Raw genomic sequence first — 15,175 nt, 5'->3', positions numbered from 1 at the left:
CATATTTAAATATTTCAGGATTTGGAAAGTATCATCTCAGAACACTTTGGTCTAACTCCGGCGAGAACACACGTTTTCACGGGGAAGACATGCAGCGAGGTGAAGAAACCTCTTTGTATTTATTGAATAACACAGGTTTCTTCTTCACGAACACCGACCGTCCAGTGCAGCTGTTCGCTCCTGGATTATCTGCAGCACGGCGTTTCACTTGCGTGATAACATGCGACCTCTATTGTCAGCTCAGGGTCAGGAAGGCTTCGCGTGTTAGACAGAATGTGACATTTTTTACTGTTCTAACTGTGCTAACGGTTTATTTAACCAGTAATTGTTTAAGTATTGTGGATTCTTTACGCTTGTTTGCATAGCAAAAATTTATAAACATTCCGAGTTCAGTTAAATTAGCAAACAAACTTCGGTATTTATTTTCGTGAAGAAAAATATAAATTTATATTTACTCATTATATGACATTACCAAACAGTAACACATTTACGTCATCGGTAACTACAACATCATTGAACTTTTAAATAATGATGACGGACATTTCAAATAAAATATGTACGAAGTTAGTTAGAAGATAAAATGAAATATGACGTGGCGTCAAAATAACAGCGTAATGACGCTCACTTAAGCGTCACATCGGTTAACGAAAATGTAAATTAGTTTAGGTTATAGTTGGAACAGTTTGACATTTTATACATATATGGGACCGGAAAAGAACGTAGATACCGAAAATGAAAAAAAGTAAAAATAGAAAATTTTGTCATTTGTGCTTGTTTTCTCATGGCGCAATACATATATATGTTAAATATCTAAAAATTTAAGAGCAGTATTCATTCCAGCACAATGAATGATATATAAAAATAATAGCACTAGTATGGTGTCTATGAACTTTAATAAATCATGTTGATTGTGGGCTGATTATTCTGTGATATACTTGACACAACCAACAAGACTTATACACATCTCCAAAACAACTTTTTTATGTTATCCTCAAGTTATTATATACCTTTCTCTATATATTACTCATTGAAAATTATACTAATCACAAGCTATTTTATGTAAAGTACATTTACTCATCAAACATTGTGAAATCACGTCCTGTGTCAAGTACACAATGTTTTACAAGGTGTAACCATTATACCCAAGTCAACTGCACATTTGTATCAACAAATGAAAAAAGTGTGGCTACAGTAATAGAAATGCTAGTAGACATAACACTTTCCTGTAATTGAGTGAAGAATACAATATGTAGGTATTTCGTTGCACACCACAATTGGTATGTAAAGTGGTATATAAACAAAGGATTTATCTCACATAATTATATTGGACAATATTTCAACTACTGATTATAAGAGACTCACTCTAGGAAAACTGTGCTAAAGTCATCCCAGATTAGCCTGTGCAGTTTGTTCAGGCTAATCATGGAGGACACTTTTCACTTTAAAGGAATTTTGTGTTTAAAGGAAATCTCTTCTACACAAAAATCCAGTTCAGACAGAAAGTGTCGTCCCAGATCAGCCTGTGTGGACTGCACAGGCGTATATGGGTTGACACTTGACGCATGTGCATTATCCGCAGTTTTCTCAGTACGAGGTTAATTAAATCCAAACTCCTACTCATAGGTCCAGCCATAGTCATGTGTCTCCCGATACACAAGGTCCATCCTTGCAGCCGGTACTCCTCCCACTGGCTTGCACAGCACATCAGACACACGGCGGAACACATGGCGCGTGTAGAAACTCTCCCATGTGGAGAACAGCGGTACAAAACCCTTTGGAGGGAGTAAAAAAGGTAATTCAAACATTTTATTTAAATGTTTACCTCTTAGCAACACACTGTGACTTGTTTGCAGTCCCTAAGAAATTCGCGTTATTTTCAAGAACTTCATAAATAGATTCAAGTTTTAAAGGTTTTTTTTCAAAACATTAAATACTGATGAGCAGCAAACAGCATTAAACCTGAACAGACTGCCAGTTACTCAAAGGCTGTTCTGGCTGCATATAGACATTTTCACTTTGCATCTCCGCAGGAAAGGGTTAAATCACTTTATTTCGATTATAATAAAATCAGACATGTAGCTTGGACATAACAAAATCAGCCTGATAAAAAATCACTATAAAATATATATTACTTCTTTCCTTGTCAGTGGTGATTGTAATTATTTTGAACTATCAAAATATTTATTTTTTAGTAAAAGCATTAGATAACATTATTTAACAAGAAATGTGTTTGTCAGAAACACTATGTCCCCTTTTGCGCCGCTTTGATTTTTTTTAACCTTTGACCTTGAAGGATGACCTTGACCTTGAGCTTTCACCACTAAAAATGTGCGGCATGTGTTTGTCAGAAACATTATGTCCCCTCTGCGCCGCTTTGAATTTTTTTTTGACCTTTGACCTTGAAGGATGACCTTGACCTTTTACCACTCAAAATGTGCCGCTCCATGAGATACACATGCATGCCAAATATCAAGTTGCTATCTTCAATACTGCAAAAGTATTCATAAAATGAGCGATTTTGGCCACATATATTTGACCTCTGACCTTGAAGGATGACCTTGACCTTTCACCACTCAAAATGTGCAGCTCCATGAGATACACATGCATGCCAAATATCAAGTTGCTATCTTGAATATTGAAAAAGTTATTGCAAATGTTTAAGTTGGAGCAAACAGACCAACAGACAGACAGGGCAAAAACAATATGTCCCCCACTATAGTGGGTGGGGCACATAAAAATATGAAAATCTGTGAACAACTCAAGTCCCTTTAAATTATCAACTATATATAACAAATCAAAGTTATTTACAATTTAAATTTATTGTTGAATAATAAATTCTGCTTCAGTGAATAAGATCATACTCGGGACGGAAATCTGACCCTCTAACTTACAACTGATTTATTCATGATCACATGATGATTTGCATTTGCGGCAATACCATTCTTACTATAAAGACTTTTCATGTAAATGATCATATTATTAATTTTAAGCCTTCCTTAAGATGATTTAAGTGTAAGGTTCCACTGATGAACAACATAGTGTGAACTATTTTTTGGAACGATATGAAGTTAAAAAAAGAATGCATGAATTATATTAAACAAAAGATGTGTTTGTCAGAAACACAATGCCCCTACTGCGCCGCTTTGATTTGTTTTTATCATTTGGCAGGTACAGATAATTATCTCCCTTTAAAGCTTGACCTTGACCTTTCACCACTCAAAATGTGCGGCTCCATGAGATACACAAATGTACACATGCATGCCAAATATCAAGTTGCTATCTTCAATATTGCAAAAGTTCTGACCAAGGTTAAAGTTTTGGGACAGAATGACAGAGTGACAGACACATACAATGACAGACAGACAGGCCAAAAACAATATACCCCCGATCATTCGATCCGATATAAAAACAGCAAAATAATACTTCTGACTAAAATAATTGTAAACTAGTACATATTTTTTCGTCAATTGATAATAAACAATAAAACTTGTTAAAATTAAAACAGCTTTTCAGCATCATTTTAATTTATACATTTTGACAGCTTGCATGGTGGAGTTGTAGAATGCTAACATTTGATTTCAGATGTCCTGCGTTTAATCACAAGTGCAGGTATATTTTTTCATAGTTATTATTATAGTTTTAAACTATTTCAAATATTGCAATTTTGTAAATATTCAATGATATTTTTCAAAAAAAGGAAAAGTCTGATTAAAGATAATTATCCTGACATTATAATATGTAGCAAAATTACTGAAAGCTTAATTGTTTATTTTGTGAATATGATCATTCAATTTAGAAAAACATAACAAAATCTACCAAAAAAGTTAATAGTATTGGCACAGCAAGTAGAAGGAAGGAACTTTTTTAACACTTTAGACTCTGCAATCCCTGCATGTTACAACATCATAAACCCCATTTACCGGAATCCTTGGCTCTAAACTTGTATTGACCTTCAGTAGACCCATGTTGTTCATGAAGTCACGAATGTGTCCAATTAACACAACAAGACCATAGCAGATGTATGTGAAAATTGCCGCGAGCAATGGCGTCTCCTCAAACGATTCCCAGTAATCTTTCTTCCATCCTTCGTCAATGGTTGTGTGCGACTGAAAATAAATTATAAAAAAAAAAGAAATTATATTTTTGCTTTCATTACACAAAGAGCAAGCATATCTGCTATACAAGAAGAAAGAAGTTCATTGTTTATCCTTGTGGTACTGAAGTGTTTCTTATTTCAGCACAGATTTATCAAATAAGAGCAGCCTTAGAAAGACCACTTATTGTCTTGTATCACGCAGAACTCCAGCTAAAAGTTGAAAAGGAAGGGTTTACTTTTGTCAAATGGACATTTTAGTTGGCTGAGTGGGACCTTGGGGCAGCAGGGTTCTTCACCTCCGCATAGGCCAAGCTTTAGCATAGAATTATAAAGAGTTTTTATCTTTATTTAGATGACAAGTTTAATAAATTCAATACAAAATGACCACGAATCTAAGATTCTATTTAAAACATGACCAACAAATGTTCTTTTTACTTTATGCTCTTTTCACCGTTTATTCACATTGTAAAAGAGTTTAACTGAAGAAATTCGCTGGAATAGTGACGTCATTTCGTCAAAAAATTACGTCATTTCACAGTTATATAACTAGTCAAGTGTAATAACATCCGTGCAATGAACAAAACTTAGCATTACGTTATTTCACTCCTGGAGCGTAGGTCATGTTATAAATTAGAATCATGGATGTTATGAGAACATGCAAGGGACAATTTTCCATTCCATGCTTTGGGAATGGTTCCAGTACCCAGAACCCAGAGAGTTTGGAATAACGCATCATATAATTGGACATTTAATTAAATAGATGCTTTTAAATTCGTGACAGCCTTAGCACACATGTTAGCTAGCTATATATTTGTTAATTTTGTATTTATTGTGTTAATCTATTAAATGAACATATACGGGATTTAGCTTAAGCAGAATGGCAGTGGGCCACTTCCATGTTTATGCCCCCATTCTATCAACATACATGTATGTGGGCTCACTTCCAGTATTATGCTCATCATTGTACAATATGTCTTAACCTGTTTTGTTGCTTTATTCATTTGTCAATGTGCTGGTAAATACAAAAACACCCAATGCTTGTCACTGTTTTTATTGGCTATATTGTAGAATTATATGCAGTACATGTATAACTTCATATTAACATCAAATTATATTCAATGAAGACCACAATAATAATTCCTAATAGATGATTGAATGTACCTACATGTACTTTAGAGGAAGAAGTATAATTAGTTTGCTTACAATTTAGAAAGTTTACCATCAAAAGAATTTTCATAAAAGCAGGGTTCCTGCTGTTGATCGCCATTGCCATAGTTACTAATGGCAACACAATACAAATTCTGGAGACAAATTTTTTCTGCAAATGGCCATTTTTCGAAAATCTTAATTGATCTGCTTAATATTCCTCTAAAGTGACATAAAGATGCTCTGTTTACCCAGGGCTCAACCGTGAGGGCGACGTGGGCGATAACTTCGCCCGGGACATAATAATGTCGCCCTAAAATTACATGAAGGAGAAGTTGACTTCGCCTTCTTTTTTAACAACATCAAAGTTTTTTTTCTCAACTTTTCCATCTAACAATTCTCTATTTTCACATGTCATAAAGTAGGGCTGTAACGAAAAAACAAAGTGACGAATAAGATACGTATCACGAATATAGGCTGGTGAATACGAATATTTATTGGAGAATATGAATTTCAATTAACAAAAGTAATACTAACAACTTGACATGACATTATATACAGGGCTACAGATAAGGATCGTTTTATCGTTATTACGATTTGTATTTGGCAGAAAACGAATTGAAATAAAAAACCGATCGTACAGTAAACGATTATGAAGGAGGAAAAACGAATTTCAATCAATTCATGGTCGTTTAAATTTTACTGTTTCCTTTCGTACCGCGTTATTATTGCCGACATAAATGCAAGTTTATAAACATCGATCTACTCTTTGTTCCGACTACTGAAGCGGCCAACTCCTGCCTTAAACCGGTGTCGAAGTAATTTTAGTGCGGCCGTAATAGTTGACACTGTTTCCGGCCGGTGTCTATATAAACAAGCCACTTCCGGTAAATACAACGTGAAAAATGTCGGCTGCTTAGCGCGGCCGGGTTAGTAAAAGTTCAGCAACGACGTGCGCGCCGAGTATATTGAAGTTTGTTTCGCGGTCCGAACCATCGGGAAGAGATGTTGCCAAAAGTATTATTCATGATTTGATAGTGGAGGTGGTGAAAACCTCAGAAGCAGTCGTCGCAATACACTGCGGCGATTCTGTCTCATCAAAACAAATAGCGTCTTGGAAAACTGACTTTCACTGGCTCGTTGTTGAAGGCGAGGGATTGGAAATGCGCCTTAAGTGCAACTTTTGTATGAAAGGTAATGTTACGACAGTATGGGCTAGGGCTGGATCATGCAATATTCAAAAGGACACGATAGTCAAGCACAATAATTGTACCGAACACAGGGATGCCGAGAAAAAAATGTTAACTTCCAGAGCAGAAGCTTCGGCCTCTTGTATTGAAGAAGTGCCTGTTGATACCAATGAAAAAGTGGAAGATGATGATATAAAATTGTTTCGCACTGTTTATTATGCTGCATGCGAGGAACTGCCCTCGTGGAAAGTTAATAGTCTACTTGAACTCCAGAGATTGAATGGGACTGACATTAAATATAAAAATCTAAGCTGGGATACAGTGTCAGAAATTCAAGGATGCATCAAGACTGTATTTCAAAGAGATCTGGTAGCAGAACTTATAACCTCTGATGTGTACTAAGTTATGCTGGATGAAAGTACTGACCTTACAGTACAGAAACACTTATCCATCTGTGTCAGATATGTCAATAATGGGGAATCTGTGACAAACATTTTAGGAAACATTCACATTAAAGATGGTAAGGCCTACACCATAGTACAAGAAGTAATAAGTTGTCTAGAGGGATTAGGTCTTGACCCTGGTAAGATTGTGTCTCTAGCTACAGACGGTGCCTCTGTAATGACTGGCAGAAAGGCAGGTGTTGGTGTGCAGCTTAGATCGAAATATTCACCATTTATGTTACAAACTCATTGTATTGCACACAGGTTGAATCTGGCTGTGATTGACTCTATTAAGAAAGATGAAGTTCTTGAAAAGTTTAAAGAAAAGTTTGGTGCATTGTACCACTTTATGAGTAACTCAAGTATCCGAATGGAACGCCTGAAAGATCTGCAAGCAGTGTTGAGAGAACCAGAATTAACTATAAAAGAACCTTATAGTATAAGATGGTTAGGTTTAGGAAATGCAGTTAAGGCAGTATATGAATCGTACAGCTCCCTCCTAGCTACACTCACGAGCTTCGCCAGTGAATCTTCAACAGCAAAAGGTCTCTTCAAGTACTTTTCAGATTATAAAACTGTGTTGCTTGTTGCTCTGATGCGAGATGTGCACGAGTGTGTGGCTGTTTTCAGCCAGCAGCTACAGCAGCAAAATCTTTGTTTTAGTCAGATACAACCCTTTCCTGATGGCACACTAGGTCAACTTAAACACTTGGAATCCAATGATGGTGATAATTTGAAAGCTATGAAACGGTGCATTGAGTTAAAACAGGAAGATTCCAAGACAGTGGCTTATCTAGATGAAGAAAAACTTTTAAGATATTCAGAAAACATTCACCATGATTTTTCATCATTGAGAACAAGGTATGTAGAAAAGTTGCAGAAGAACATCAGGCACAGATTTCGGAAAGAGGACAGTGAAATATTTAAAGATTTGAGCTTGTTATTGGAACCTTTGGTAGTAACTGTGTCCAGTGAGACAGAGTCACTAGATGCTTTGGAGAAAGTTGGCTTCCTCTATGGAGAAGATAAAGATGCACAAATATACCATGGCAATCTTTTGGAAGGAATTGATATAGAAACCAAAGTGGTGCACAAATTGTTAGACAAAGAGAAACTTAAAAAACAGTGGCCAAGTATGAAGGGCATGCTACAGGGCTCATACAAAAACTATTCACTGCAGAATCTGTGTAAAAGGGTCATCTTGATGCATGAAGACTTGACAGAATTTGTTATGTTATGCAAGATAGCTCTTTGCTTCTCAATTACCAGTGTGGAGTGTGAGAGAAGTTTTAGTACCCAAAACCGTATAAAGAACAAGTGCAGAGGGTCTTTAAAGCCAGAAAATCTTGACACACTGATATTCATTGCAATGACCAAGTGTGACATATCATTTAATCCACAAAAATCAGTTCAGCTGTGGCTTAGCAAGAAAAAAAGGAGAAAGGGTAGACTAGTCCAGGATTTCAAAACCAGAGCTAAAAGAGTGTGCTCTCAGACTGAACGGCAGGAGTGTTAAAATAAAATGACTCATCTTTCATTTTTCAATAAACAATTTACTGTTACAATCAATCATTTAAAACATTTAAAATTGTGAATTAATGACTGGAACAAGAATTGGCTGAGAATTATCAATACCTAGGTTACCAGTAAATCAAAGAGCTCATCTTGCCCTGAAATATAGGTAAGTTTTCATTAAATTGTAAAAAACTAATTGACAAAAAGTTTTGAGGGAAAAAAACTAATTGCTTCAAAAAGCTTGTAGTGAAAACTAATTGACATGAAATCTTATCTGTAGCCCTGTATATAGTATGAAACTATGAGGATTTGTAAATTTGATTAATTGAGTATCATTGCATACTGAAAATATGAAATATAACACTTTGAAGTCACAAAACACTGACTAGAACTGCTTAAACTTTGAACACAGTTTTGAAAACATGACTAGTACCAATAAAATCCTTGAGTAGAACAATTAAGAGTCAACAGTTGACATAATAATGACATTACCCATTCACATTTTTTAGCATATGCCAGATAGGTGATGTAGATAATATTTCAATGTCACCTATCTGACATATGCTCATTTGCAGGGATCATATTTATTTCGGTTTTGTCGGTCCTAGACCGATTGGGGTCATGAAAGACCGATTGAAAATCCCAAAGAGTCGGTCCGATTCTGTTTGCTAAAATTCCCATGTCATGAAATTGATTACGCAGTACACATGCTAGCAAACCCTAATTACATTCTTATCTCGATTAGGTGTGATAAACCATTCACTGCAGTCTCTAAACCGGTCAGGACCAGTCTATTGCACCTCAGCCGACTAGTATCAGCGTATGACCCCAAACAACGAAGATTCACGCGGTTGTGTATTAGTCAAGCGTGAATAACCCAGTGTCAATATCAATCGATAATTAATAATGTGTGCTCGTCCACGATAAAATGTTTGACAGTTACTTCGGATATTAAAACCTCGATGTTATCCTCGTGGAAATTGTGCATTTCATGCATGATACAGTCAGTAAACTTTCATATAAACAAAGAAGAAAATCGGATATTCTGCAATAATTGTGGGCGGACCTTATACACTGAAAGCACGCGCTGTAACTTAACAAAACATGCCGATACATTTTCCACCAGCGTAATAATCCGGCAATAAATGAATGAAAGTTGCGGTTTTGATTGACAGAACAGCCGAAAGTTATTTTTATGTGTAGAACTTCACATAAAATAGTACACAAGAAAAATAATATACATTGTATAAATCTTAAGTAAAAATCGTGTTCGAATCGAAATAATTTGTGTACTTGATTGTTTGTTGTTGAATAACCCACGACCGGAAGTTTAGTTCTGGCTACCATAACTTTAAATGTCGCTTGTTATCAATACTATATAAACTGTACGCTGAAGTTTCTTTAGCTACCTGAAGTTAAGATGCGTGGTTTTTAATCACTTGTGCTTCGCACTCATGATTTAATCCCTACGCATCTTTACTAACGGCCGTGGTTTATTCGACAACAAACTATAACGTACACGAAATGTTTTTCAACTATTTGGTTTTATTATTGCCAGTAGCCTACCTACGCACAGACATTTGTTAGATTCAATGCATGTGTGTAAGCTATTATCGAGTCGACAATGATTTAAAACATCAGTATAAACTTACACAGATTATTAATATTGACAACGATGAAAAGTCAGATAAAAACAGTTTCCGAAACAACAATGAAATAGCTAATGATAAAACCAATTGAGAAAACTCGTATGTTCTGTTTAAAAAAATGCTTAAGGCAATTTATCTTGTACATTATTATACCCTCTTCATGAATGGCAAAATCAATGGTATATATTTTAACGTAATTTGTCATAATTTCAAATAAAATTTTCGGACACTTTTCCCCCATTTAAATCCAGACCGATTGATGTTGCTGTAAAAAATGATCCCTACTCATTTGATATATTGAATAAAAACAGTGTGACAGTAGAAAAAGTATTGAACAAGAAATAGTTTTCATAACTTCATAAACACAACTCAAATATTCAACCGGTGCCCGCCATTTTCGTTGATAATCTCGCTGTGTAACATAGTGGGTGGGGTAAACATGATGAAAAAACGCCGGAATAAGGAGAAGAACATTTAAATATAGGGGTTTATTGTAGGAACCTTTATTTGTAAGGTTAGATGAGATTAAACTTTCAAACGCGAAACTAAGTTGTTTGCACAGCCGTATTCGAGTAATTCGAATATTCAAATGTATCGTTACAGCCCTATCATAAAGTCAACGATGACGCATGTTATGTTATCAGTTTATTATCACAGAAAAAGATCGACTGCTGTGAAAGCTTATCCAGGCAACTAGCATACATGGGCATTCACTCCAAACAATAACGGTTTAGATCAAAAGATCAAAGCAAGTGTCATTTCGCCGACAGTTTTGATAGTTCTCTGTTCTGCAAGCGCAATTAGTACAAGCCTTGCAGGCGGAGTTAAGCGGTACATTAACATCGATAGAAACCAATGAGAACGCGCGCATTGTATATGCATGCACATTGTATATACATATGCAGTGGTTTACCTAAGCGATGAAATGACGTCATTATAGACATTTATTTACGCACAAAAATGTTAACACGCGCAACACATTCCCAACAGTAAATATGAATACAATTTATTCTAGTATATTCTATTGTTTACTTGTTTCGTGTTTCAAAACTCTTAAACACTAATTATCCAGTCGATGTGCAATTTATTTTGTCAGACATTAATTCATAACCATATAATTTATAAACAAAAACTAACAACTCACCCGTGCATAGTGCTAATTTCCATACTTTTATCTATACATACCTAAACGACTTTATTTTATATCCCGCAACCTCTTTGTGCGCGCTGTAAGTTGTCTAATAATTACGTGATTATTGATTGACCATCCGATAATTGCAGGTTTTTTGGCAAACGGCACGGTTAAAGAAAGTCGGAAAAATTATTAAAGAAAAACAAAATTGATCAAAGGTCTATTGATTACGTAGATCCACTGCTGAAAAAGTCCAGCGAGTTTTGTCAGTTTGTTAATCCCCTGATAATTACGAGTGACAGCCATCTTATATAAACTGGAATAACTGTTCATTTTTATACTAACAAGTCCTAATACTACACAAAAGACATTGAGAAAACACATTTACTCGATTTGATATAAATTATCCGAGTAGAATTAAATTGTTTGCAAACAGTGATAACATATGCAGGCTGCTAAGATGTCAATCAAAAAGACTTAAAAACTTATTAAACTTGTTAAATGAGCTGTTATAAAATAAACTTATTAAATGTCATGTTATTAAAACAATTTATAAAACATACTGTTCAATACTTAGTTCTTGGTTGAATTATAATAACATGATCTTCATTGCCCCAATGTAGACCCAGTTTGTCGATAACTTTTTGAATTTGAGGAAAGTAACTTTTTAAAGCCAAGAGGGAACCCTAGTTAGAAGTAATATTTGGGAAGTTTCCTTTCTCAGGCCCCACATGTTTTTTAAGTCTGGCTGAATCACTGAGGTCAGACATTGAGTTAAAAAAATAATACCCATTCAATTGGTATATTTCAAAACATATTCAAACCATCATGGGAATATTGTTTTTTTTTATAAGTTAAAAGAATTTCAACAAATAATTGTTGTGATTATGCATTAATGCCAAGTTACATAAAGTGCACAACAAACTTTTATTCAAACTTTAAATTGTGTACAATTTAACAAAAGTATTTTCAGCACTTCCTAGGCAAAAAATGACGCTTTCTTTTATCTTCTCTTTATTGATTAAATGAGTGGTCTGATCCTTCGTTTAGCCTTAATCAGTGATATATACGCGAAAGCAATAATATGGTCTGATGTAGTGCAGATAACATTGAAACCCATTTCAAGTTAACCTAGTCTTTATCTTGAAGGTAAACAAACCATCATCAAAATTTTAGAATACTGGGAATGTAGCACTTACTTTAAACAGAAGTTGCCTTTTTCTACCTTTCATTGTTTTAAACCAGCACCATGTAAATTACTGCAGGCTGTTTCCAAATAGCAAAGAGTAATAGTTTACCCCAAAAAATCAGTGACACAAATACCCAAAAGACAAACTTCAACTAAACTAATTATTGGTTTATTTATTGAGTTTATTATACAGCAATGCAATTCCCTAGCACTTTCTAACATTAATTTAAACATGCATTTTAACATGCACTTTTTGAAGCTTATAAAATACTGTTATTGATAATCACATAAATAATATTTAATTTTCCTCATTAATTGGTTTTTAGTGATATTATTCCTTTTACAAATGGCACAGGCTGTAACATATGAAGCAACACAAAGCAATGGCTGCTCACTCATTCATTTGGTGGTCTAACCATATGTTTGTTCATAAAAAAAATTGTTCTCTGCTTTATTAATCGGAATAGTGAATATAATTGATGCTTTAACTGAATAATTCCTATTATTCCTAGTATATAAGCTGTAAATCTTTATTCAAAATGGAAAACAATAATCTTTGATGTTTTTACCCTGAACCCCCCCCCCCCTTTTGACTAAGAGGACATAATTATGTTTTATCTTAATTTTGAATATCTAAAAACAAATTGAAATCACTATATTAATCAATTTAGTTTGTTTATTGCTTCCATTGAAATAACAATATGAGTTTCAAAAGAATCAAAAAACATAAACATAAATTATTCATACCAATATGTTTTTAAAATGCAATCACAGGGGCGTTATTATTAAATACTTCAGAGGCAGGTAAATTACCCTCCTGTGATATACAGTCGATTGGTGTATAACGGATAGCTCAGAACTTCGAGTCAAATTTCAACGTTAACACCATGCATTCATTAATTAAACCATTAAACCTAGATAGACACGTCTTTCCTATTGAAACATGCCAGCGGTTTTAAATTTCGGAAAAAATATTATTTGTTTACAGCGCGAATTTCATGGACCACTGATTCAGCCATTACTGGATCGCTTAGGTCTTTAACGGATTACATGTGTATCGTGTTATTTCTTGAAATTTGACACAGCATTTGTAAAAAATAATTGCAATATATGTACATTTCCAGAAAGGAAATGCATTTCTGCATTTAATAAGACCAAGTTCATGGAAATCGCTGCACAATTGATGAAGTAATGGCTGTTCAAAGCGATGCACCCTATATTCGGGTCATTTTGAGTTGAATACCTTGTTATATAGATAGATTTGATGGTGAAAATATGTTTTCAGAGAAATTGATTTTTCGTTATAATTTGATTATTTTTCATTAGAAATGATGTTTTCACTAATTAATATCATAGCCACACGCTTACCACATGTGTATCGAACAACTTCAATTGAGTTTGTATTAATTGTGAGACAATCCCCACATTCCTGAATATGGGTCACCACATGTCCGTCATTCACTAAATCCTGAGTTGCAGCTTTCATGCTTATTTTATATGGTACGCATCAAAAAATTTGGTTTCTGAGCATTCTTACATTTGTAAAGGACACATTATACTAAAATATTACATCAATGAACATTATTTTTACCAAACAAAATCTGCAAAATTCAAGAAACCATAAGTCTGCACTTTTCCTGTTGTCACAAAAAACGGTAGGTACATAACGTGACCTTGTTTTGCTTTCGAAAAAAGAAACAGTTGTAAACATTGACTCACGTCAACAAAAACATGAATCGACTTAACAATGATAGGCTTTTTGTATTCAATTCATAAAAAACTATCAATCTTAACATAAATAAAAGTATTTTGCAAAATACGTTTAACCTATCAGTTACTCACTAAAATCCGCTATACACCAATCGACTGTATTTATAAGCTTTTCTAAGGTTTAATTTTAATAAACTTAAATATTTTCTAATAAAGTCTAAAATCAAAATATATTGCTTAAAACTTAATAGGACACCTGCAAAAAGGACTTTAAATATATGCGGACAGTCAACTGGGCTGGATTTTTTGTACAAAACAGCAAGTCTAAAAAAGGGCGTTTCCAGGAAAATACAATGTATAATATTTTTATTTGTTCTCACTAGTACAATTGAATTTAATGATATTTAAGTAGTAAGATCACACACAGAACAGTTAAATATGTTCAAACGTACTAAAACAAAATACGATAACATTATACAAATATGCTGGGAACAGTTAATTTTGAAATGGCATCGCCGCGAAAACGGATTCCATTTCCCTGCTTTTACACAAAAATTCATAAAGTCATCAAAATATCCGCAAATAAAATGTATTCACGCACAAATAGACTAATTGCACAAATACCTTATGAACAGATCCATTCTTCGAAAACCCATTCGTTTTGTTGTGCATTCCATTCATTTTGCCGTTTAATGGAACAGATCCATTCTTTCCATTCATTAGAGCAACCATTTTGTAATCACACTGACCTCTGAACCTCATAGCATCTGACGAGATGAATCTGGCGAGATGTTACTAATAATAGCGTTCAGTCAAGCGATACATCGGTGCATTACGTAATACGTCTTCCCTGTAAAAACAATTTGGGGGTCATTGTCGATACGTGAGTAAACTTATTACTGCGTATTTGACACATATAGCATTATTATTTCATCAACTGATTGGCGGATGCTGGCCAGAAACAAACACGCAATTCCACTTTATTCAAACTCACGTGTAAAGTCACATAAGCTATTTTCTTAATGAAAAAAAATAAAATAAAGACACCACATTTATTTATTTTGGATATTAAAGTTGTATCAAGTTAGAAATAAAAGCATCTCAA

The 15,175-nt window shown here is 34.4% G+C and overlaps 1 protein-coding gene across 1 annotated transcript in view; it reads right to left on the bottom strand.

Moving 5' to 3' along the window:
- Nucleotides 1-14,853, bottom strand: part of LOC127875159 (serine palmitoyltransferase 2-like) — a 48,029-nt gene extending 33,176 nt beyond the window's left edge. Inside the window, exons 1-3 of the mRNA XM_052420016.1 lie at nucleotides 14,695-14,853; nucleotides 3,921-4,106; nucleotides 1,618-1,772 (exon numbers count right to left, since the gene is read on the bottom strand). Coding sequence (XP_052275976.1) covers nucleotides 1,618-1,772; nucleotides 3,921-4,106; nucleotides 14,695-14,832 — 479 coding nt within the window. The 5' untranslated portion in view covers nucleotides 14,833-14,853. The remainder of the gene's footprint in view (nucleotides 1-1,617; nucleotides 1,773-3,920; nucleotides 4,107-14,694) is intronic.
- Nucleotides 14,854-15,175: the final 322 nt, after the last annotated feature.

Source organism: Dreissena polymorpha, chromosome 3, assembly GCF_020536995.1.
Source record: "Dreissena polymorpha isolate Duluth1 chromosome 3, UMN_Dpol_1.0, whole genome shotgun sequence".
Taxonomy (NCBI): Eukaryota; Metazoa; Mollusca; class Bivalvia; order Myida; family Dreissenidae; genus Dreissena; species Dreissena polymorpha.
The sequence above is the reverse complement of the archived record's forward strand: the minus strand, read 5'-3'. Positions and strand labels throughout refer to the sequence as shown.